The following is a 25,431-nucleotide window of genomic DNA, read 5'->3' as shown; positions in this document are numbered from 1 at the left end:
ACAGTGCTCTGCACACAGTAAGTGCTCAATAAATATGATTGAATGAATTGAATGAATGAATGAATGCACACAGTAAGAGCTCAACAAATACGATGGAATGAATGAATCACATCATCATCACTGTAATCACTGGGACTATACATAATGGAGAAAAATATCTGGTCCCTGTGGGCTCATGTAGTCCATTGGATAAAAGCCCATGGAAGTTTTTATTATTATTATTTTTGTTAAGCACTTACTATGTGTTAAGCATTGTACTGAGCACTGGGGGAGATACAAGACAATCAGGTCCGACACGGTTCCTGTCCTACATGGGGCTCGTAGTCTAAGTGGGGTCACCATGGCAACCCTGGATGTTCTGGTCCACGTTGTCACCTTAAAAGGGGTCTTTGTTCCAATCTGGATGGTTCACTTTCATCTCACCCAGTCCTGAGCTTCCAAGCCCAGTGAGTCATACTTCCTCTTCCTACGTCCGATTCATTCATTGGCTCCCTTTGTTCTGCCAGTATGCATCCCCAATGCCCCTTCTGTTGTTTCCATCTCCCTCCACCTGGCTCTGGGCAGTCTTCCCAGCTATTCCAAACTAACAGAATTATCTCCCTTGGCTGCTTCTTAATTATCTTCCCAAGCAATCCCCCCTCCAGTAATAAGGGGCCTGGCTGGTCACCACCACCCTCTTTAGCATTCATACACCTTTGCTTTATTTCTTTATTTTTGAATCCTCAGTGTAAAACTTTTTGTCTTCCCTTTTAGAGTCTAAGTTCCTTGTGTGCAGGGACCATGTCACTTTGTTTTTCTGTTCTTTCTGAGTGCTCGGTATAGCACATCAAGTCAATGCTCCATGAATGCTGCTACTACTATAACAATTACTATTACTACTACAACAACTACAACTTCTGCTGCTACTACTGCTTCCCCAATTAAGCCCTCCTTTCCCTGGCTCTCTCTCCCTTTAATGCCACCTACACACTTGGATCTGTGACCTTTGAGCATTTGCTTTTTACTCCATCCTCAACCCCACAGCACTTAAGTACACATATATACGATATATACATATATATACGATATATACTTATAAATATGCATAAATAAATATTTATATATACGATAAATACGATTGGTTGATTGATATGATTAGTTATTTATTTATATTAATGTCTGCCTCCTCCTCTAGAGGGTAAACTCGTTGTGATCAGTGAATGTTTCTACCAACTCTGTTGTATTTGTGCTCTCCCAAGCACTTAGTACAGTGCTCTGCACACAGTAAGCACGCAATAAATGCCATTGATGATGATGATACTACTGCCACTGCTTGAACTATTACTAATTGCTACTGCTACAACTGCTGCCACTGCTACTAATACTACCACTATTCCTATTCCTCCTACCTTTATTGTAGTTCTACTCCCACTACTGGCATTCACCCTTGCCTGTCTGCCTGCTATTGATAGGAGCCCAGGAGACAGGGGGCAGGTCTGGGTTAAGGAGAGAGTTAGTGCCCAGCCAGGGTGCCCCTCCAGTCCCTGTGGTAGAAGAGGTCCCCCTGGCAGGGCTAACCTTCAGTTTTGATCTTGAGAGCTGTGCGAACCAGGGAGAAGAGTGTGGCATTGAAGGTGACGGTGCCATCGCTGTTCAGAGGCATGTTCATGCCCACCAGGCGCTGAGCAATGAGAATAAGCAAGGGGCCATCAGCCCAGGCAGTGGGGGTCAGGGAGAGGGATCAGCCGGGGGAGCTGGAGGTCAGGACCCAGGAGGTCATGGGGAGACAGAAATTGTCAAGCAGCCAACAGGTGGGGGTACCGGTAAACTGCTTTGGCATCTGGGCTCACACCTGGGCCACCCTGGGCTCTCCCCCTGCTTGTCTGCTCTTCCTCCCAGCCTGTGGAATCTGCTGCAAAAGCCAGAGGGAAAGGGAAGGGAGGGGCTAGAAGCAGCTGCAGTAGTTGGGGGTAGGTGTTTGGGGGAGGAACAGCCCCCCACCTTCTGAGAAAGCTGAGAAGGGGGGGGGTCCTACACTAGGAGCCCCATGTGGCCCGCAGGGGCCAGGATCTGAGGAACAGGAGGTCCCCAGCCTGGAGCCACCAGGCTGAGGAGGTGGGTTGTGCCTTTGGGACGTGGGAGCCTAGTTCTGGGTAGTGACAGTACCTTACAGGCCACTCGGTGAGGACAGAACTTCCCAAATCCCAGAGGGGGCTGGATCCGTCTCAGCAAAGTCACCACATCCAGGTGCTTGATTCTCCCCCTGCAGGAGGGGGAAGTGTTCTCACTCTGGGCCCCACCATCAGCCCCTACCCTTCCCTCCCCAGTCATCCTCATCGTAGTGGTATTTGTGAAGCTCTTTCTTATGTGCACTGTGCTAAGTGCTGGGACAGATATGAGAAAATGAGGACAGACACAGTCCTTGTCCCAACATGGGACTCACAATCTAAGGGGGAGAGGGAACAGGTACCTAAACCCCATTTTACAGACGAGAAAACTAGGCCCAGAAAAGGTAAGTGATTTGCCCAATGCAAGTGGCAAAACCAAGGTTAGAATCCAGGTCCTCAGACTCCCAGGCCTGTGTTCTTTACACTGGGAAGGGAGCCAGAGATATCAGATTGTAAACTCTTTGAGAGCAGGCCAGGTATTCTTTGCTTCTGGTGTACTCTGTCAAGCAAATACAGCTGTGGTTACACAGCAAACGCCAATGACCGATGGACACCAATGATCAATGGACTGGTTGAGAGAGGGTCCACTGAGGAGACTTCTTCAAGCCCCCTGATTTCCTGAATGATCATGGTGGGTCCATCCCATGGTCCTCACCCCAAGGGCTAGCGGTTTTCTGGTGTGTGTGTGTGTGTCCCAACCCCAAACCAGTTCCCCAGAAAGTCTCTGGGGTCAGATCCTGGAGTTCTGGGCAACAGCTGGCACTCACTTGGCTTCTGGGTCATACTCAGCCCAGATCCTCTTAAATTCATCCAGGTGATGGGGCCCGAGGATGGACCAGTCCCGTGTCAGGTAGTCGAAGTTGTCCATGATGACTGCAACGAAGAGGTTGATAATCTGGAAGATGAAGGCCAGATGGAATCCAGGCATGAAAGAGGTCTTGAGGCACCCCTCCGCCCCCATAGATCCACCTCTCTCCTGGCCTCAGGAGCTTCTCATTCAGCAGAGGTTAGAGCACCCCCAACTGAAGTGACCTGAGGCAACAGTCATTGCCACATCTTTGACATAACTATAACCTGAACTCCCCTATTAGACCAAAAGATCCTTGAAGGCAGGAAGTACAACTCTCCCAAGCACTTAGTGCAGCACTCTGCACAGAGTAAGCAGAAATAAATAATAATGATGCCATTTATTGAACGCTTACTCCGTTCTAACTTCTGGGGCAAATACAAGGTTACTAGATCAGACTGAGGCCCTGTGCCACTTGGGACTCACAGTTTATCTTATCTTAATTTTACAAATGAAAAAATTGAGGCCCAGGGAAGTTGTGTGACCTGCCCAGCAAACCAAACCCGGGTCTCCAGACTTCAAGCACTGGTGTTTTTACTGCTAGATCCCAACATTCTTTTTATTATATTGTATTTACTTACAGTATAATATATATTTATATTTATATTTATATTTTTACATATATAATATAACTGTGTGTCAAGCACGGTTTTAAGTGCTGGGGTAGATTCAAGTTTATCAGGTGGGAAATAGTTCCTGTCCCACATGGCAGTCAAGTAGGAGGGAGAATAGGTTTTGACTTCCTATTTTACAATGGAGGAAACTGAGGCACAGAACAATTAAGTGACTTGCCCAAGGTCACACAGCAGGCAAGTGGAGGAGCTGGGACAAGAACCCAGGTCCCCTGGCTCCCAGGCCTGTGCTATATCCACTAGGCCATGCTTCTTCCCAAATAAATATTTTGGATTAATTGATTTGTATTGTACTCTCCCAAGCATTTGGTACAGTGCTCTGCACACAGTAAGTGCTCAGTGAATACTACTGACTACCCCATGTGGCTAGACTAATGATTTGAGCCTGTACTTGGCGGAATAAGTGCACACAGAAAGCGAGGTCAACTCTTTATTCTCTGACTTCCAGGCCGCACAAAGCCATGGTAGTTTCCCAACAGCTTCTGTCATGGGGACCACCCCCTACTCCTATCCAGTTCCTGCAGCATGGCTCCTCCCTCCTGGTAAATCCATTTCCCAGTTGTCTGCTCTCTGTTATTTCACTATCAACATCTGTTGGTATTGGTTTCCTAGTTATGAATTGACATTCTGGTTTTTAATTTTATTCTGTCTATGGCTGGATCTGCAAAGACAGATCTCCCATTAGACTCTATAAGGAAGGAGGTTGTGTGAACCCCACGGTTACTGGAGTGGGCTGGGGCAGGGGGGTGAGGGTGAGGGTGGGGGGTGGGGTCGTGACCAACAAACCAAAAAGCGTTAGTCTTCTCTGCCCTTATGTACCAAGAATGATGGGTTTGCCCTGGACAGGCTTAGCCCAAACCAGAGCTTCCTTCTGAAAAAAACATTTTCAAAAACCACAGCTATCTGGCAGAAGGAGCCAGAGGGGAATGAATTTGGAGCTCTGGAGGGCCAGAGATGGTGTCTAATTCTCAGTTGGCTATTCTTTCCCAGAGCTGAGTTTGGAGCTCTACTCACAGTCAGTGCTTAATTAATACTTCTGCTGCTACTGCTACTACTACTACTACTATTACCACCTCTAGGGATTCCTCCATTTGGGAAGCGCCTCTGAAGTGCCTGGGGCTGCTGCTGTGAATCTATCAGGCCATTGGGTCCCTCCAGGATGCCAGGGTGCCGACTCGAGGATGGGGAATCAGAAGGAGCATTGGAAAGCGTCTCCTCCCTCAGCCAGAGCCAATGGGACTGGGAACATGCCGGCGCCCCCCGGTTCCCTCAGCGCCCCCAACCCCCAGGGAACAACCTACCAGGAAGGCACAGAGCATGTAGAAGCTGATGAAATAGAAATACGCGAAGCCCGTGCCACATGTGTACTCCTCCCCAGGGCTGTAGTCGGACTCGGGGTCGCACAACTTCCCATAGCTGCAGGCCAGTAAAATTTCCTGCCAGGCCTCTCCTGTCGCACACCTGTAGGGATGGGATGGACTGCTAATTATCCCTGGAGCTGGTGACCCCATGGGGAGGGGGCCTCCTTCTCTGGAAAAGGGTGATCACTGTAATGACAAATCAGGCAAAAACTCCTCACCCTCGGCTTCAAGGCTGTCCATCACCTCGCCCCCTTCTAGCTCACCTCCCTTCTCTCCTTCTCCAGCCCAGCCCACACCCTCCGCTCCTCTGCCGCTAATCTCCTCACTGGGCCGCTAATCTCCTCACTGGGCCTCGTTCTCGCCTGTCCTGTCATCGACCCCCGGCCCACATCATCCCCCTGGCCTGGAATGCCTTCCCTCGGCACATCCACCAAGCTAGCTCTCTTCCTCCCTTCAAAGCCCCTACTGAGAGCCTACCTCCTCCAGGAGGCCTTCCCAGACTGAGGCCCCCTTCCTCTCCCCCCCCATCCCCTCCACCTTACCTCCTTCCCCTCCCCACAGCACCTTATATATGTATATGTGTTTGTACATATTTATTACTCTATTTTATTTGTACATATTTATTCTATTTATTTTATTTTGTTAATATGTTCTGTTTTGTTGTCTGTCTCCCCCTTCTAGACTGTGAGCCCACTGTTGGGTAGGGACCGTCTCTATATGTTGCCAACTTGTACTTCCCAATCGCTTAAGTACAGTGCTCTGCACACAGTAAGCGTTCAATAAATACAATTGAATGAATAAATGACAAATAACCTAAGGGGGCCTGGTGCCCACAGAGCCACCTGAAATGTCTGTGACTCAGTGCTGTCCCCTACACTGCCAGTCTTCCTCTTCTACATTCCTCTGGCCTGTTGCCCACCACACGTCACCTTCTATCCTGCTCAGGGGAGAGGGTTTAGAGCCTGATTTTTTTTATTTTTTAGGGGAGTCATCTAGACATTCATTCTTTCAATCACTCAATCGTATTTATTGAGCACTTACTGTGTGCAGAGCACTGTACTAAGTGCTTAGGAAGCACAGATCGGCAACATATAGAGATGGTCCCTACCCAAAAAAGGGCTCACAGTTTAGAATGGGGATGTCTTTAAGCTCCTTGTGAATAGTGGTCTTGTCTGCCTACTTTATTGTATTATACTCTCCCAAGCCATTAGTACAATAATAATAATGATGGCACTTATTAAGCGCTTACTATGTGCAAAGCACTGTTCTAAGCCCTGGGGAGGTTACAAGGTGATCAAGTTGTCCCACAAGTTAATCCCCACTTTACAGATGAGGGAACTGAGGTGCAGAGAAGTTAAGTGACTTGCCCGAAGTCACACAGCTGACAATTGGCGGAGCGGGGATTGGAACCCATGACCTCTGACTCCAAAGCCCGTGCTCTTTCCACTGAGCCATGCTGCTTCTCTGTATTCTGTGCACACAGTAAGTGCTCAATGATTGATTCCTTGGTCCAGTAGAAGAAGGATAGAGGACTAGGGGTGGAGGTGCAGGATTAGCATGGAGAGGAAGGACCAGTATGGAAGTGTGGGACCAAAGGTGGAGACAGAGGATTAACCTGCTTAGACTTGGCCTTGGTGGTCTTCAACACTTGGATATATCAACTCCTTGAGAAAGCTTTCAAGGTCCCTACTGACCCAATGATTCAATGCTGCTCCCATCCACCTGCAATCTCCTCTCAACTCCCCAGTGAGGAAGGGGAATCTGATCTCCTGATTCCAGCTTTGCCCTTACCCTTGTGTGTCTTGTGTCACTGTGTCACCCTTGTTTTCTGACTCAGTGTTCCCCTCTGCCCTACGACTCCCTGCAACGCCTGGGGTGTTCCAAGGACAAATGCAGTGCAATGATTGGAGAGTCTAAGAAACCCTGCAGTCTCTGTGCAAACCCCAGGGTTTTTGGTTAGTCGCAGAAGAGGAAATTGAGACAGGTAGTAGCAGAAGGGTTTGGAAACTGAGGTACAGGGTGGGGCAAAGATGAGTGTTGGGATTCACAGTGATCTGGGGGCTGAGGTGAGTCTGGGAATCAAGGGTCATGCTCCTTTTCAATGTCCTTTTCTGGCCTGAGGATTGTGGTTCCTGCTCCCAGGGGGCCTGTGCCACCAGGCTGAGGCCAGATTTTGGCTTCTTTGCTGGCCCCAGAATGAAGGAAGAAGCCCAACAAATCAGTGGTTGAGGCAGGGTGGGGAGAGGGCAGGGGTAAGGCGTTTTCTCAGGGGTGATTGCTGGTCCTGGAGAAGAGGTCAGAAGAAGGGTTGGGGGAAGCTACCCACCTGAAGAGCAGCAGCACGGCTTGCGGGAACGTCTGGAAGTTATTATTCCTATTTATCTGGGTCCCGTCCACTGGGGCGATTTTCCCAAACATCTGTAAGTCACAGGAGGTCAGTGTTACTGGAGCCCAAGCCCTCCCTCCCTTCCCCACAGCCTTGTTTGCCAGTCAGGGGCTGCGAGGAGGGTCAGAAGCCAAAGGGATGCTTGTTTTGGGATCCTTGGCCTGGCCTGCCAGGGCTAAGGTTAATGTCTGTCTCCCCCTCAAGACTGTAAACTCATTGTGGCAGGGAATGTTATATTGTTCTCTTCCAAGTGCTTAGTACAGTGCTCTGTACACAGTAAGTGCTCAGTAAATTCGATTGACTGGCTAAGGTGTGTTCTCAGCTGGGGCATGCAGTGAGGAACGGAAAGGGAAATGACTCAGAGATCCCGGCTCTAGCTGAGATTGAAACCTCACTACTCCTTAAGTGGGAAAGCAGAGAGCTAGGGAAACCATGGAGTCAGCAAAAAGGATAAAGAAAGTAGGAGTAGGAGTAGGTGGGCACTGAGAAGTCATTATGACCAGCATTTATTTTTTTTTCCAGTGGCGGGCAACTAGGTGGCTGTGTGGCAGGAGGCGAGGGTGCCCTGTCTGATCAGTCAGACACAGGTCAATGCTGCACTCCCAATGGGTGTGGTCCCTGCACTCAAGGAGTGGGCAGTCGGATGGAGAGATAGGACAGACAGATAGACAGAGAGGAAATAGACACTGCAGGCAGTCCCTGACCCAGGAATTTAAATAAAGACACACGCAATTGACACACACACATAATTGGGTTGGACACAGTCCCTGGTGCACATGGGGCTCACAATCTTAATCTCCATTTTACAAATGAGGTAACTGAGGCACAGAGAAGTGAAGTGGCTTGCCCAAGGTCATACAGCAGATAAGTGAGTGAGCCAGGATTAGAACCCATGTACTCTGACTCCGAAGCCCGTGCTCTTGCTACTAAGCCACACTGTTTCTTAATAATAATGGCATTTGTTGAGCGCTTATTATGTGCCAGGCATTGTTCTAAGCACTGGGGTAGATACAAGGTAATGAGGTTGGACATAGTCCACATTCCACATTGGGATCACAGTCTTACTTTCCATTTTACAGGTAATGTAACTGAGGCACAGAGTAGTGAAGTCACATAGTCTACAAGTGGCTGAGGCAGGATTCAAACCCACATCCTCTGACTCCCAAGCCCGTTCTCTTGCCACTAGAGAATGGATTGAATGTTTTGAAACCAGTGCTCAGATTTTTCTGCTTGCCGTGGAGAGGAACAGGCAACTATATAGCTACCTCAGAATCGAGGCTGGATTAGCCCAAGGTATACTCGGACCAGTGTGGTCCATGACTGCTGGCTTTCATATTCTTCTCCTGCTATCCCTAATCCCATTCCTTTATGGCATTCCATGGAGCATTACCAACTCCCCAAAACTCTGATGCCCGGAAAGCCCACTTCTTCTACTACCTATCAATATGGTAAGCCTGTTGGTTGTTGACCAGACACTCCCGCACATGTGTCAGGAGTCTCAAACCAATCACCATCTGCCTTGCCAATGCTTAGAGGGCGTAGCTGATGGACCAGGGAAAGACCCAGCTAGAGGAGGTTTCTCCCTGCCCGCCATACCTCTCCTCCCTCAGGGTCCCCTTATGCAGCTGCCTCTGCTGCCACTCCTATTGCAGCTCATAGACTGGTATGTAAATCCATGAGGTCATGGATTGACCTACCAGGTGGAAATAGTTTGACCCTGCTTGCAATGGTCCATTGTTATGGCAACCTCTCTCCTCTGGGGCAAATGCTTCCCACTGTGGGGGGAGTCTCCACTTCAACTAGGGAACTTTCCTTGGGAATAGGCAGCTCCCGGTATCTCCTGCTCACCTGCATCCCAATGACAGCATAGATGAAGAAGAGCATGACGATCAGGAGCGCCACGTAGGGCAGGGCCTAAGGAACAGATCAAGGAATCAGAAGGGCACTGGGGAGTTACAAGGGTGGCCACTGACCACTTTCCTTCTTGCCCCACTGCCTTTTCTGCCCAAACTGGGCTAGGCTCTGTTGGGGTTCACTGCTCCACCTGCCCGTGGGGCCTTGGGGCAGTTTGGGGGTGTTCACTATGGGCCCTGCCAGCCCTTATGCCAACGCACCTGGAACGACTTAATGAAGGTCCAGAGCAAAGTCCGGACACCCTCTCCCCGGCTCAGCAGCTTTATCAGCCTCATGACTCGGAACAGCCGGAAGAAAGTGATGGAGACGCGGGCATTTTCCTCTGGATCCTGCCGGGGGGGTAGTGGTCCCAAGTTCATTCTGGGAAGAGAGGAGCTCGAGGGATGGTGGGGGGGGGGAACTGCTAGGCTGTGAGCCTGTTATTGGATAGGGATTGTCTCTATCTGTTGCCGAATTGTACTTTCCAAGCACTTAGTACAGTGCTCTGCACACAGTAATCGCTCAGTAAATATGATTGAATGAATGAATGAATAGGCTGGGGGAGGGACCCAACCCAGAAGGTGGCAGAGGGATTGGCAATCTGGGGGAGAGACCTAGGCCAGGCTGGCAGAGGACAATCGGCAGTCCAAGGGAGGGATCTGTGATTTGGAGGAGTTCTGGAGAAAGCCCTGTCCTTCCTGCCCACCCTAGCCTGATCTCACTGTGGCCCCTGTGGCCAAATTCACTCTCAGCCACAGGGTCCCAAGGGACCGGAGGGAACAGGATTTAGTAGGAGGAAGAAAAGCTCCACCGACCTTGCTCACTACAAAATCCTTCAAGGAGCCCCTCTGGCTCATGACCCTGATTCCTCTTCCCCAGTGGTTTGGGGTGGGAGACTACAATATCCTCCTCTCCATGAGCTCATTTTCATTTTGCCTAGGGATTTGACCTCTGCCCAGGGAGCCCTCCGACCAGGCACTTCAGCCCTAAACTGCGAGGGGTCTATCCTTGCGGCATGAGGATCTGAACATCTGGCTTTTCCCACTCCCCGCACCCTCTGGCAGCCCCATTCTGCAGATCTCAGACTACTTCCATACTGGTCTCATCATTTCCAGCTCCATCCCTCAATCAATCAATTCATAGTATTTACTGAGCACCTACTGTGAGCAAAGCACACTACTAAACCTTGTATCTCTGCAATAGAGGACATACTATGCTTCAGGTCTCCAAGATACCTTTACTCAAAGAGGCCACCTCAGAGATCTAGCTCTGGTTTGGGATCAGGGACTCTTGGGACTTGCCCCTAGCTTGGGTATACTGACTGGCTGACTCATCTATACTCTTCAGTATCTATCAGTGCACTTGGATTTGACCATTTGGGCACCTGGTATTTACCTCACCCTCAGTATTTACCTCACTTATGTGCATAAGAGAAGCAGCTTGGTGTAGTGGATAGAACATAGGCTGGGAGTCAGAAAGTCATGGATTCTAATCCTAGCTCCATCTCTAGTCTGCTGTGTGACCTTGGGCAAGTTACTTCTCTTCTCTGTGGCTCAGTTACTTCATCTGTAAAATGGGGATTAAGACTGAGCCCCACGTTTCCAACGTGATTACCATGTATCTACTCCAGCACTTAGAACAGGGCTTGGCACATAGTAGGTGCATCACAAATACCATAATAATAATTATTAAATCCATAATATGTTTATTTATATTCATGTCTGTCTCCCCTTCTAGACTGTAAGCTCCCTGTGGGCAGTGAAGGTGCCTACCAACTCTGTTGTGTTGCATTCTCCCAAGTGCTAACTACAGTTTTCTACATGCAGTAAGTGCTCAATAATAATAATAGATAGCATTTATTAAGTGCTTACTATGTGCAAAGCACTGTTCTAAGCGCTGGGGAGGTTAACAAGGGGATCAGATTGTCCCACGGGAGACTCACAGTCTTCATCCCCATTTTACAGATGAGGCAACTGAAGCCCAGAGAAGTTAAGTGACTTGCCCAAAGTCACACAGCTGACAAGTGGCGGAGCCGGGATTTGAACACATGACCTCCGACTCCAAAGCCCGGGTTCTTTCCACCGAGCCACACTGCTTCTCTATATTCTCAATAAATATGATTGATTGACTGATTGAGTGGCACAGTGTGAATCACAATCTTCCCATTTGCAAAAAGGGGTGAGATCTGTCTCTTGGAGGAATGTGGAGGAGGAATGGGAAAAGTGGCCAAGGTGATTTGAGATTCTGAGATCCCAGGGGCAGATAGGCCCATGTGTGGGTGGGAGGGGCAGGGGGCAGGTTAGTGGCATGTGCTCAGGCAGGGAGGTCCCGAGGCCCGCCCCCTGCTCCCCATGGTGTTGACCACATGGAGCAGGGAAGGAGCGGTGCGGCAGATAGTTACAAGGTTCGTGCAACCTCCGCTCAGGCAGTACAGTCCCCCACTGGAGGCAAGGAAAGTCTGTGGAGAGAAGAGAGATGGGGAAATGGGGAGGGAGACAGACATAGGGTGAGGCAGGGTAGGATCTGAATTTGGAAACCAGGAAAGCACCAAACCAGGGCGATGTGGAGGACAACTCCATCAGCAGTGTGTGCAGCATGCCCACCCCATCCTAGGCACCTGGGACAGACCTAGTCCTGTCCTTCAGATTGCTCCATTACACACACACACCCCTCTCCTCCCAGTGGGTCTATACATATAAGTATGAGGAGCAGCGTGGCTCAGTGGAAAGAGCACTGGCTTTGGAGTCAGAGGTCATGGGTTCAAATCCCGGCTCTGCCAATTGTCAGCTGTGTGACTTTGGGCAAGTCACTTAACTTCTCTGGGCCTCAGTTACCTCATCTGTAAAATGGGGATTAAGACAGTGAGCCCCCCGTGGGACAACCTGATCACCTTGTAACCACTCTAGCACTTAGAACAGTGCTTTGCACATAGTAAGCGCTTAATAAATGCCATTATTATTATTATTGTAAGTATACACATCACGAAGAGCTGATGAGGTATTAGGGAATAGGAGAATGGGTGAGGGTAATTAGGGAAAGCTTCCAGGAGAAGGATTAATAGGAGAAGGAAGTTAACAAAGAAGAGGAGGAGAAGAAAGAGGAGGAGGAAGAGGAAGGGGAAGAGAGGTGGGAAGAGGAGGAAGAGGAAGAGAGATGGGAGGAGGAAGAAGGGGGAGGATTGGGAGAAAGAGGAGAGGGAAGAAGAGGAAGAGAGAAGAAGATGAAGAGAGGGAAGAGGAGGAGGAAGAGGAGGAAGGAGAAGAGGAGGAAGAGGAGGAGAGCTTGAACTGAGATTTAGAAGGAGGGGGTGGGAGGCTCCAGGGCCAAGAACCAGGGAGATGGTTCCAGGTGTCAGGGGGCAAACCTCACATCGATCTCGCTGAGGATAACATCAATGATGCTGCCAATGACGATCAGGAAGTCAAACACGTTCCAGGGGTCCCCAAAGTAACCCTGAGGAGGAGGAGGTCATCCGGGAGAAAGAAGGATGAGAAGGTTGAGTGTTGGGATTGGAATGATACTGGGGATGAATAGGAAGGCCCTAGGTTGCTGTTGTATGCCCAAGTGGCATGCCAGGGGCAGGTCCACTCTAGGCTAGAGGGAGGGTGCAAATGACCAACCCCTGGGGAGGGCATTGGGGGGGTCAGTTTGGGGCCAGCCCTGCTGGGGTTTGTGGTCAACGCTATTGGTAAACACTGTTGGTAAGTGGAGTCGGGTAGGGAGAATTGCGACTGTGCAGATGGGAGGGAACAAGCCCTTCTCCTTCCCCACTGAGCCCCGATATTTCCCCTCCTGCCTGTCAGCCAATCCCAAGGGAGCTCTTTACCTATCCCCTGTTCCCACCTCAAGGCAATGAGGTAGAAGTGAAAGCACGGGGTGGAGGCTCAGAAGAGGGTCTCTATTGTCACCTCATCTGTAAAATGGGGATTAAGATTGTGAGCCCCCTGTGGGACAACCTGATCACCTTGTAACCTCCCCAGCGCTTAGAACAGTGCTTTGCACATAGTAAGTGCTTAATAAATGCCATTATTATTATTATTATTATTATTGTTCTGGCCTCTAGTTGGTTGGGAGGGAGAGAAAGGGTCAGGGGTCTCTTACAGAATGGGAAACAGCGTGATTTAGTGGAAAGAGCATGGGCTTGCGAGTCCTGGGATCTTGGTTCTAACCCCAGTTCTGCCACTTGCCTGCTGGGCGACCTTTGGCAACTTACTTAACTTCCCTGTGCCTCAGTTTCCTCTCTTTAAAATTAACTGATGGTATTTATTGAGCACTTACTGTGGGCACAGAACTGTACTCAGCACTTGGGAGAGAACAGTAGGACAGAGTTGGCAGAAACCTACCCTGCCCACAGTAAGATGAACTGGGGACCAAATACTTGTTCTCCCCACTTTAGGCTGTGAGTCCCATGAAGGACAGGGATTATGTCCAATCTGATTATCTTGTATCTATCTCAATGCTTAGTACAGTCCTAGCATGTAGTAAGCACTTAACAAATACCATTAGTATTCTTATTATTTATATAATTATATCTGTAGCCTTATTTATTATTATATTATTTATTTATACTATTATTATAAGCTATGTGGAGAGGAAAGAAGCGTGGGTAGACGTGATCCCAGAAGGAAGGAGTGAAGGCAAATTCCCTTCCCGGGTAGCCTCCCTTCCTCATAACCAGCCCACACTGGGCACCCTGTAGTCACTCACCTTAGCCTTGAAGGCCATAAGTTTAAGGATCATCTCCAAGGTGAAGAGGATGGTGAATGCCACATTAAGGATGTCCGAGAGGTGGTTCATCTCCTCAGACTGGTTGTAGGCCTGTGGAGAGGGGAAATAGTGGGCCAGGGAGAAAACAGATCTGCAAGAAATTTTATTCTGCGGCAAAACGTTCTCGTTTGTTTTTATTTCTGACCTGCTGATGTGCAAACTGTTGCTTATCTGATCGTGTGTTTCTTTGTCCAATAGCTTACTTTTCCAATATCATTCTTCTCACCTTTACTATCTCTCTGAGTCAGGAAATCAATAAATCAATGCTATGTACTGAGTGCTTATTGTATACAGAGCACTGTACTAAGCACTTGGGAGACTACAATACAATCAGCAGGGAATGCCAGCGTCCCCCTCAAAGTAACACATTTGGGGCCTCATGGAGACCACACACAACAAGAATAGAAGATGGGCTGAGGAGTTCTAAAGTTTCCACTTAGAAAACTGAGAATTGACTGTACTACTAGAGAAGCAGAGTGGCTCAGTGAAAAGATCCCGGGCTTTGGAGTCAGAGGTCATGGGTTCAAATCCCGGCTCTGCCAATTGTCAGCTGTGTGACTTTGGGCAAGTCACTTAACTTCTCTGTGCCTCAGTTACCTCATCTGTAAAATGAGGATTAAGACTGTGAGCCCCACGTGGGACAACCAGACCTTGTATCCCCCCAGTGCTTAGAACAGTGCTTTGCACATAGTAAGTGCTTAACAAATGCCATCATCATTATTATTATTATCATCAGTATTATTATTAATAATGATAATAATAACACTAATACTATGAATAATATGCTAATTATTTATTTATATTAATGTCTGTTGCCCCCCTCTAGGCTGTAAGTTTGTTGTGGGCAGCAAAGTGTCTGCCAACTCTGTTGTATTGTTCTTTCACAAGCACTTAGTACAGTGCTCTGCACACAGTAAGTGCTCAATAAATACCATTGGTGATGATGCTAAAGTGCTTATCATTCCTTATCTTTTATCTGTTTCTTGTTTACTACCAAGCTTGGAACAAACAGTGGAAGATAAATTTATTGTCTTTTTTTTGGGCTAAGGAGCAACCTTTCCTCTGTAGCCTGAAGCTGGAAGATGAAGCTGGGTGAGGGGAAGGGACAGCATGGGCCTACCTGCATGCCCAGGCTGATGGTGTTGAGCGTGATGAGGAAAAACATCAAATACTCGAAGTAGGAGGAAGTGACGACGTACCACACCTGGTACTGATACTGGTTCTTGGGAATGTAGCATCGCAGAGGGCGGGCCTTCAGGGCATACTGCACACACTGGCGCTAAAACACAGCCCCCGTCCAGCCTTCAGGGCCCTGTTGGCTCCCCTCCAGTGCCCGTTTGCCCTCCCCGGGCCGGGGTCTTGCTCACCTGGGGACCCCAGGGCTCATCTCCCAATTCCGGGGATGCTACATCACTTTACATGGGAAGCAGTGTGGTCTAGTGGAAAGGGCATGAGCCTGGGAATCAGAGGATGTGGGTTCTAATCCTGACTCTGCCATATGTCTGCTGTGTGAACTTAAGCAAGTCACTTAACTTCTCTGGGTCTCAGTTCCCTCATTTGTAAAAGGGGATTAAGACTGTGAGTCCCATGTGGGACAGGGACTGTGTCCAACCTGATTTGCTTGTGTCTACCCCAGTGCTTAGAACAGTGCTTGGCACATAGTAGGCACTTAACAAATACCACAATTGTTATTATTATTATACTCCTCCCTGAAGTCTAACCCACCCCTTTCTGCCCCAGCTTTCCAGCCCAAAGATGGAGGCAGGGGCACAGCAGGGACTGTGGCAAGGGGCAGGACGTTGGACTTTTACCTCATGCCCTGGGTAAGGAGGCTACAAGGGACATCCCCTCTGGCCCAGTGTCCTGCCGCCCCCCACCCTTGTGGGGAACTACTTAGGCAGGTAATGACTTGCACCTCCCTGCCCACCCCCGGAGCCTCCCAAAACCTGATTCTTGTTCAGCTCGCAGTTCTTGTACTCCCGCTCGCCCTGCTCCTGGAAGGTGACGATGACGAAGCCGACGAAGATGTTCATCATGAAGAAGGCTATGAGGATGATGTAGATGATGAAGAAGATGGCGATCTCCACCCGGTAGTTGTAAATGGGGCCCATGTCCTCAGTGTGTGTGTCGATTGCCTTGTACAGCAGCCTGACCAGAGGAGGAGGTGGGGGGGAGGGGGAGAGAGAGAGAGAGAGAGGAAGAGAGAGAGGAAGAGAGAGAGAGAGAGAGAGAGAGAGAGAGAGAGAGAGAGAGAGAGAGAGAGAGAGAGTGAAAGAGAATGAGAGAGAATGAGAGGATGGGGTGGGGCCGGGCCCAGCCAAACTAAGGAGTGGAATCGAGGGAGGTGGGGATCCTGGGGTGAAGGAATTAGGAGAAGGTGAGGGGGGTTGTAGAGAGGGGAAATATTTATAAGGGGGGGGGTTACCTGGGGTATTCATGAGGGAGCTAGTCTCCTAGTCCCCCTCCCTACCCTCGCCAACCCCTAGGGGACATGCAGAAACTTACTGGGGCCAGCCTTCAAACGTGGAGACAGTGAAGAGTGCCATCATGGCAGACAACACGTTGTTGAAATTGAAATCATTGTGCACCCACTCCCGGGGGCGCAGCTCCATCTGTGTGGGGTCTCCATCCTTATACACATAGTAATAGCCCCTGAGGCAGGGCAGTCTGGTTACTCTAGAGGGCATGGCCTCCTTGGGCCCAGTTCCCCCAACCCTGACCATTCCTTGGGTCCATCCCAGAGCATTTACTGGATCCTTCCCATTATACCTTGGCAAGCATTGTTTTAGAACTTGCAGAAAGTCCCCAGTTTCCCCAACCTGAATCACAGAACACAGGGGAAAGCTGGTGGCTAGAGGTGGGGCTACACAAAGAAACCTCCAACCTCTGGGGGACTTTCTAGGTACACTTTCCCTTCCCACCATTCAGGCAGGCCCACTCTGAGGGGTGCAAGTTCTAATGGGGGCATTGGGAGGAGCAACAACATGCGAATGATATACAAATAGCATGTAAGTCAGAATTCCTTTCGCATCACCAGCTCACACAGTAGTCCTGCAGCAATAAGGTAGGGAGCACTGATGGGGTATAGAGGATCAGGATTAGAGGAGAGAAAGACTGATTGTAGACTGGTTACAGTCATGCAGCAAGAGAACTGGGTCTCCTGGCCAGGATGGAGGGGACAAGGAGGTGGGAAGGACTAGGCATCAGTGAGCAGGGTTTATGGCTCCTCCCTCCCCAGGGGTGGCCCCTGTACTCAGGGATGCCTTCAGGGGCAGCAATACCGGCATTCCGCTTCTGTCATCTTGGACAGGTCCGTGCAGCTGTAGAACTTCCCCTAGGGAAGAAAGGAACAGGGGGATGGGTTGTCATGGGGATTGTAAGAGCTGTGGGTCTGGGGAAGCCATCTGATCATGGAAGGTGGGAGGGGAACAGAAAGGGGATGTCTGCTCAGGCCCAAATCTTGGACCTTGGCCAGTCACAGTCTGAGCTTGGCTAAAGCCATCAAGGCTGCTCCTGGACAGCTCCTCAAGTCCACTGTCTTTCTGGTAAGGTAGGTCATGGACCTGGTTTTGGTCCCAGGATGGGCAAGTGGGGAGTGGCTGTATTTGAGTCTTGGGACTTTCAGATCAGATCCAGGAGCCCTTCAGGGCAGGGGGCTCTACAAAACATGCTCAGTTAGAATTCCAGGGGCCCAAGAGAGGCCATCATCACAAAGCTCTCCTGAGTGTGGGACCACCACTTCTGAAAGGAAAACTCCCTGGAGGGGATGGCTGAGGGTGGTGGGAGGGGAGCCGGGGGCAAACTCTGACCTTGAACAGCTGGACGCCGATGCAGGCAAACATGAACTGCAGCAGTGTAGTGACAATGACGATGTTCCCGATGGTGCGAATGGCCACGAACACGCACTGCACCACGTGCTGCGGGAAGGGGAGAGACCAAAGCCATGCTTGCACCCATGACCGCACCAGAGAGTGGAGGGCGAGGGGTCACGCTGCCACATGGAAGACCCCGAGAGAAGTCCCCAAGCACCAATGGTCAGGGAGGTGTCAAGGAAACAAGAGACCCTCAAGCCCCCATGGGAGCTGGTCGGATTGTGTGTGGGGAGGGGGGTGCTCTGATCCACTGCAGGCAGGGGTGGGGGAAGAAGTGCTGTCTAGGTGATAAAGCAAGGGGCTGGCAATCAGGAGACTGAGAAGCAGGGTGGCTTAGTGGGAAGAGCACTGGCTTGGGAATCAGAGGTCATGGGTTCTAATCCCAGGTCTGCCACTTATCAAGTGTTTGACTTTGGGCAAGTCACTTAATTTCTCTGTGCCTCAGTTACCTCATCTGTAAAATGGGGATTAAGACTGTGAGCCCCACGTGGGACAACCTACCTTGTATCTTCCCCAGTGCTTAGAACAGAGCTTGATACATAGCAAGTGCTTAACAAATACCATTATTATTATTATTATTATTAGGAGACTTGGTGTCTCATCCCAGCTCTGCCACCTTGGGCAAGTTATTTTGCTGTTCTGGGCCTCAGTTTCCCAACTGTAAAACGGATTAAATACCTGATCTCCCTCCCTCTGAGGCTGAACCTAACTGTTTGATCTGATTTTTTTTGCCTCTACTCCAGCACTTATCACATTGTTTGGGACATAGTAAGGGCTTAATAAACACCATCATCATCATCAGATGGGATTCCCAGGGTCAGAGTCATTTGTCCCCCCTGCTCCCATTAGAGACCCCAGCCAACCCCAGGGACCATCTGGGTTCTGAATCTGGGGGTTCCAAATCTAAGAATCAAGGGATGATGGCAGCAAACTCCTGGGACTGTCCCAGGGAGCACTAGCCCAGAGTTCCTTTGGGACTCCATCCCATCTGAGAATGTCCATGAACACTAGGCCTCTCATGCTAGAAATTGGGCACCCAACACTGAGGTGACCAACTGTCATAGACCCAGTGATTTGTACCAGATCTCCACTGTTTTATGTGAAAAGGACTGTTCCCAGGTTGTTGTTTTGGCAGCTTACTTTATGGGACTCAATTCCTGGTGGGGTGACAAAAAACCAGTGATGGCTGACAAGCACATGAGCTAATATGTTTAGTTGCACAGAGTTGCTGCTTTATCTACTGTCTATTTGTTCAAGGAGAGGTCAACTTCAAGATAAAGCTGTTTGTAGAGGCTGTAATATAACTGAATGAGCAGGCATATGGGTTTGCTCTCTCACCTCATTGCTTTTGACTTGGACCGGGTTTTTGTTGCTTGGCAATGACAGGCAATGTGGGCTGCTCAGACTGAGGGGGAGGGGTGTGTGTGTGTGTGTGTGTGTGTGTGTGTGTGTGTGTGTGTGTGTGTGTGTGTGTGTGTGTGTGTGTGTGTGTGTGTGTGTGTGTTTGTCTCAGAGTACAGTTCCAGCATGACTGCGGCTAAGTCTTACCTTCAGGAAGCCAGATTTTTCTTAAAAAATGGTATTTGTTAAGTGTTTACTATGTGCCAAACACTGTACTAAACATTAGTGTAGATACGAGAAAATCAGGTTGGATACAGTCCATGTCTCACATGGGGCTCACAGCCTTAATCCCCATTTTACAAATGAGATAATTCAGGCACGGAAAAGTTACGTGACTTGCCCAGGGTCACACAGCAGCGAGTGATGGAGCCAGGAATAGAACCCAGTGTCCCCAGTTACCACCTGGGAAGACTTAGGGGACCTGGAGTCAGAAGAAGCAGAATCAGATTTTAGAGGGTGATGGGAGCAGTCATGAAATGGATGACCCAGCCATTTTTCTGGAGGCCTCGTGACAAGGCCAAAGAGGACCTCTGGGTTCAGGAGGGCCCTACCCTCAGAAGAAAGGCCCAGGACTGTCTGTACCAGGTGGGGACAGTAGGAGCTAAGTGCAGAGGGCTAGTGGGTGCTCAGATTCTCCTCGGCCATCAGGAGCGACTCTCCCTCAGGACAGAGAAACCATGGCTGGAACCTGGGATGTTGTACAGGACACAGTCTTCTAGACTGTGAGCCCACTGTTGGGTAGGGACCGTCTTTATATGTTGCCAACTTGTACTTCCCAAGTGCTTAGTACAGTGCTCTGCACACAGTAAGCGCTCAATAAATACGATTGAATGAATGAGTGAATGAATGACACAAGGAAGATTGGTGGTGAAACCCTGGGGTGTGAGGGGGAGTTGGGCCCTTGTCTATGTGGGGGCCACCTCGTGGGTGGAGTCCACATCTCCCTGAAAAATGGATCCCCCGCTACTGGACCCCTTCAAGAACAGCTGCCTGCCTGCCTGCCACAGCGGGTCACCCTTCAGGCTGACAGAAACATTCCACGAGCAAGGCCCCGCTGGCACTGCCCCTTGCCCTCTGCTGTTCCCCCTGCCCAGACTCTCACCTTCAAGCCCTTGGCCCTATTGATGGCTCGGAGCGGGCGCAGCACTCTCAGAACTCTGAGAATCTTCACCACAGAAATGGCACTCGATCTAGAGCGGGAGGGGAGAGAGGGATGGAAGGAGGAAGGAGTAGAGGGTGAATAGGAATCACTGAAGGGGAGCGAGTGTGGCGGGACCATGAGGTAGACAATGGGCCAGGCAGGGAGGACTGTAGGAGGTCATGGCCCCAACTGGGACTTCCTCCCTGCTCCCCTGTTGTCTGCATGGAATGTCTGTTTATTGCTTTTTTATACTCTCCCAAGTGCTTAGGACATTGCTCTGCACACGATAAGTGCTCAATAAATACAACTAAATGACTGAATTAAAGACTTCCCTGCTGATGATCCCCATTATCTTGGTAGTTTTATTTCCTAAAATGCAGCCTCTTCTGGGGAAGGAAGAGGAAAACCAGAGCAGGGGATATTTTCGTGAAACCCTGTACCGATACCCTAGCTTATCCCTCACCTGGACTCTGGTCCTGGACCAGACTGGACCACTAAGCAACAAAGATGGGGAGTGTGATGGTTAGGGGGCAGAGGGAGGATCAAGAAACCCAGGAGTTTCTGCTATTTTGATTCCCCCTTCCCCTGGAGAGTACTTCTGGGGTCACAAGAGTTGGTTGGTCCAGAGGAGTCTCTAATTGGGGATGGTGGCATGTGGGAGTACAAAGGGGGCTCCAGGACAGGAACTTGTCCAGCCAGCCAATTAGCTTTGGGACTCTGCTACCCATTATCTTTGATGTCAAATCTCTAGTGACAAACCCTCTCCTCACCTCTCCAGCAGGTGTTCCTGCCTTGGATTCCAAAGAGGATTGTCATAGTGGGACAGGGAGAGGAGTCAGTTACAAGGGGAGTAGTAATGATTGTATTTATGAAGTGTCTACCATGTGCACTGTACTAAGAGCGCTGTACTAAGAAAATCTGGGTGAGCATTAGTTAGGATCCCTGGCCCTCCAGGCCCTCACAGATTAAGCATAAAGTGGGATAGAAGACCTGGTGCCAGGCACATAAGAAGAGATAAAACATGAGGAACACTGAAACAGCAAAAAGGACAAAGGTGAGAATAAACACAAAAATGAAAATTAAAGCCATAGGGTATCGAGGCTTGTGGGATCTCTGAGGGCCAATGGATGAGAATCTCTGATTTGTGACCTTGGTGAGTGGACAGTCCGCACTTGGGCCTTCCGATTCAGAAGGCCTTGGTCCCACCGCTAGGCCTGAGCCTGGGGGTGGGGCTCAGGGGGAAGGCTGGGCCCCAGCCCCTGCTTACTCGATGCCCATGGAGATGAGGGAGACGGCCACCACCAGCAAGTCCAGGATGTTGAAGTAATTGCGGCAGAAGGAGCCCTTGTGGAGGAAGGCGCCGTACGCGGTCATCTGGGGAAGAGGATCACATCCGTAGGGTTGGAAGGAAAGTCAAATTGGTCGAGGCTACCACGCGCCCTGAGGCTGGGGGTTTTTGAGGCAAGGTGCCATGCCTACCCCACTCTCCAAACCCCTGCCCTTTATAGACAATGGCAAATCCTCAGGGATTCAGTGATCCAGGCCCTGTGTTCTCTAGCTTCTACAATCCCAATTCCTTTCACCTTTCCTTTCACTAAGTGTGGCAGGGGTACATTTGGTTGTGTACACCGTAAGCACCAATGCACTCACCTTCAGAACAATCTCCACAGTGAACACGGAGGTGAAGGCAATATCAAAGTAGCCAAGGATCTGGAGGAGATGAGGGGGTAAAGGGAAAGCCAGGGAAAGGAGGGAGAAAAATAAAGCAGAATGAGGAAGAGCAGGAGACGATGGAGTTGGAGAGACAGACTGAAGATTCAGGAGCAAAAAGATCCAAGAAAGTGTACGGGTGCCAGGGGTTTCGGAAGCCAGGCTCTGCTTGTGCTCTGAGCACAATTCTGGCTTTTGAACATGAGGACTGCTGTTGGGGGAAACTGCCCTTAGGGAGCCTGACTGAGGGACACTGTGGGGGTCAGTCCGTGGAAAGTCTGTCTCTGGGGAGTCTCTCTGTGGAGAGCTTATCTGTGGGGAGCTTTTCCTTGGAGGAGCTTGTCTGTGGGGAGCTCATTCATTCATTCATTCATGCAATCGTATTTATTGAGCGCTTATTGTGTGCAGAGCACTGTACTAAGCGCTTGGGAAGTACAAGTTGGCAACATATAGAGACAGTCCCTACCCAACAACGGGCTCACAGTCTAGAAGGGGGAGACAGACAACAAAACAAAACATATTAACAAAATAAAATAAATAGAATAAATATGTCCAAGTAAAATAGAGTAATAAACATGTATAAACATAAATATATATATATATACAGGTGCTGTGGGGAGGGGAAGGAGGTAAGGTGGGGGGGATGGGAAGGGGGAGAGGAATGTAGAAGGCCCACCCAAGGAAAGCTTGTCTGTGGAGAGCCCAATATAGGAAGCCTGCTGTGGGGAGCTTATCTGTGAAGAGCCCTTTAATGGGGAGCTTGTCTGTGAGGAGCTTGTCTGGGAGGGGGCTCACCCATGAGGAGCTTGCCTATGGGGAGCCCATATGTGGGGCACCAACCCTTGGGGAGCCTTCTTTGGGGAACTTGGCTGTAGGGAGTCACCTATGGGGAGCCTATTCATAGGAAGCTTGTCTGTGGGAGCCTTCTGTGGAGAGCCCACTCCTGGAGAGCCAACCCATGGGGAGCCCATCCGTAGGAAGCCTGCCTGTCCATCTGGGGAATCCCGCTCCTGGGGAGTCCACCAGTGTGGAGCCCATCCATAGGAAGCCCACCTGCCGGGACCCCACTTGTGGGAAGCCCACCTGAGAGGAAGTGCCTACGGGGAGTCAGATCCCAGGGACAAGCAATCACCTGGTTTCTGAAGGACTCGGCCCGGATGGGGTCCTCAGCTGCTAGAGAGATGCTGCTGAGTAGGATGAAGAGCAGGATGAAGTTGGTGAACCAGGTGGCATTGACAATGCGGTGGCAGAGCACACGGATCCTGTGGACAAGGGTAAGGTAGAAGGCGCCTTGGTGACCATTGCAGGACTGCCCTGACCACAGATCTGCAGGCAGAGAGCTAACCCCATGGGGGCTCCAATGGCTTGTGGATCCAGGTATTGACAGGGGGAAGCCCTTAGCCTGTGGTTCTCTGTCCTTGGCAATGGAAGTCTTCCAGTGTTCCTCTTAGTCTGGTTCCCTCTCTCCATCCCTCTCTCCTCAGTGTCCTGACATAGGGAACAGCAGGGGCAGGGAATACTGAGGAATGGGGGCTTCTGGGAGTTGTAGTTCCAAAGTCTGGAGCTTGGGGACTGAGAATCACAGTGGCTAACAGGCATGCCTTAGGCTATGGGAAGTCTGGGGTCTTTTAGGGAGTAGACCAAAATTTGCAGGCTGGCAGATGGGCCCTTCTCATGCAGACTGGGCTCCAAGCACTCTCAGCTGCCTCATTGTCCCGGGGCAGCCCCTCCACCAAGCCCCTTCCTTCCCGCCTCACCAGATCCCTCCCCAGAGAAGGCCCAGCCTACTTGTTGGTGGGGCTGAAGATGAAGAAGGAGCTGGCTTCAGGCATGGGCACGGCCTTCTCCTTCAGCTGCAGCTCTGCTAGGGGGCGGGGCCGGGGACTCAGTGGGATCTCGGGCTCATCTTCCTCATCGTCTCCTGGGAAGAAGGTTTGGGGGGTGATGGGGGAGTAGGGTGGTGGAGGGCATCAAACAGATGCCTTTGCTAGCATTTGACTCACCCACTTCCAATTGGCCCTTTCTCAGACACGATGAGTCCATCCTGTCAAATGCTCTGGTGTCCTGCACCCTCCCTGGGCTGACAGATCTTTACCCACCAGAGTGGGCAGGAACTGGATGACACTCCTGGCCCTGATCGTGGCCCCATCCTACCCAGGGGGCACCAGGGATCTGGTGAATCCTGGGCAGGCCCCCTCACCTTCCTTCACTTGGATGCCGGGCAGCTCCCAGATCACAGGCATCCCTGTGCTAGGCTTGGCAGTAGCAAGTCCTCCTGATATCTCCCCTCCCCCTGTTCCAGGGCATTCCTCTCATGGAGATGGAAGCTTAGAAGAGTAACCCCAACTCTCTGAAGTTTGAAATTCAACTCAGAGAAGGCCAAGCTCTGCTCTCTGAGTGGGCAGAAGTGGACTTTTCCTTCTTCCCCCATCATTATGTTCCTAGCGTGAGCTCCCCTCCCTCAAGGAGAATGGCTTTGCAAATAACTGCTGGCTCACTAGCCCAGAGGAGCAAAGATGAAAGCCGACTGTCCAAACTTGAACCGTTCTGGTGATGAATGGCTCTGGCCTTGTTCCTGTGCCCCCCTTCCCGTGTTCCTGGTCCTCCTGCTTCTGGACCAGACCTTCATCCTTCAGCCTTAGTGCCGTACCTGGAAAGTCGGCTGATGGATAGGGATCCTTTACCTCATTGACATTGGATTCAAACTCGTCCACTTTGAGCTACAGACAGAAAGGAAGGAAACCGGAATGATGAGGTCTTCAGGGCCGGTGCAAGCCACTGCTCTAAGAAATGATTCCCTGCTGCCCCTGCCAGCACCCTCCCCCTCAAGAGGCCTCAGACCAGGATCAGATATCACGTTAATCTCTTTAGCCCTTCCCCGCATTACCCAAGCTCCCTCCATTCCTTTTCCCCATACCATTCTGTTTTCTGCTCCTTCCCCCTAGTAGTCTACCAAGTGAGCTTGGGCCAGTGGCTAGGCTCCCCATCCCAAACCCTTTCTTTCGCTCCTCTCTCTTCCCTGAGGCTAGTGGAAAGAGCCTGGAACTAGAAGCCAGGAGAACTGGGTCCTTGTCCAGCTCTTCAACAAGCCTGTTGTGTGAACTTGAACAAGTAATTCAACTCTCTCTGGGCCTACGTTTTTCCACCGAGGGAAATGGGGATAAGACACTTGCCTCTTCCTGTCTATTAGATTGTGAGCCCTGGGTGGGCAGGATCTCTGTCTGATCTAATTATCTGTCCCAGAGACTAGCCCAGTGCTTCGGCACCTAGTGAG

The 25,431-nt window shown here is 50.3% G+C and overlaps 1 protein-coding gene across 1 annotated transcript in view; it reads right to left on the bottom strand.

Annotated features, from left to right (window-relative positions):
• The window catches only part of CACNA1S (calcium voltage-gated channel subunit alpha1 S), a 75,639-nt gene that overhangs the window by 6,017 nt on the left and 44,191 nt on the right, over nucleotides 1–25,431 (bottom strand). The window contains exons 16-36 of the mRNA XM_038748736.1: nucleotides 24,808–24,877; nucleotides 23,946–24,078; nucleotides 23,290–23,419; nucleotides 22,098–22,157; nucleotides 21,715–21,821; nucleotides 20,409–20,496; nucleotides 17,843–17,950; nucleotides 17,315–17,367; nucleotides 16,539–16,685; nucleotides 15,980–16,181; nucleotides 15,154–15,312; nucleotides 13,974–14,084; nucleotides 12,636–12,719; nucleotides 11,668–11,724; nucleotides 9,488–9,616; nucleotides 9,222–9,287; nucleotides 7,314–7,405; nucleotides 4,928–5,087; nucleotides 2,915–3,042; nucleotides 2,146–2,242; nucleotides 1,558–1,660 (exon numbers count right to left, since the gene is read on the bottom strand). Coding sequence (XP_038604664.1) covers nucleotides 1,558–1,660; nucleotides 2,146–2,242; nucleotides 2,915–3,042; nucleotides 4,928–5,087; nucleotides 7,314–7,405; nucleotides 9,222–9,287; nucleotides 9,488–9,616; nucleotides 11,668–11,724; nucleotides 12,636–12,719; nucleotides 13,974–14,084; nucleotides 15,154–15,312; nucleotides 15,980–16,181; nucleotides 16,539–16,685; nucleotides 17,315–17,367; nucleotides 17,843–17,950; nucleotides 20,409–20,496; nucleotides 21,715–21,821; nucleotides 22,098–22,157; nucleotides 23,290–23,419; nucleotides 23,946–24,078; nucleotides 24,808–24,877 — 2,284 coding nt within the window. The remainder of the gene's footprint in view (nucleotides 1–1,557; nucleotides 1,661–2,145; nucleotides 2,243–2,914; nucleotides 3,043–4,927; nucleotides 5,088–7,313; nucleotides 7,406–9,221; nucleotides 9,288–9,487; nucleotides 9,617–11,667; nucleotides 11,725–12,635; nucleotides 12,720–13,973; nucleotides 14,085–15,153; nucleotides 15,313–15,979; nucleotides 16,182–16,538; nucleotides 16,686–17,314; nucleotides 17,368–17,842; nucleotides 17,951–20,408; nucleotides 20,497–21,714; nucleotides 21,822–22,097; nucleotides 22,158–23,289; nucleotides 23,420–23,945; nucleotides 24,079–24,807; nucleotides 24,878–25,431) is intronic.

This window comes from Tachyglossus aculeatus, chromosome 7 (assembly GCF_015852505.1).
Source record: "Tachyglossus aculeatus isolate mTacAcu1 chromosome 7, mTacAcu1.pri, whole genome shotgun sequence".
NCBI classification, from domain to species: domain Eukaryota; kingdom Metazoa; phylum Chordata; class Mammalia; order Monotremata; family Tachyglossidae; genus Tachyglossus; species Tachyglossus aculeatus.
Note: the sequence above shows the minus strand (reverse complement) of the source record. Positions and strands in the feature narration are given on the sequence as shown.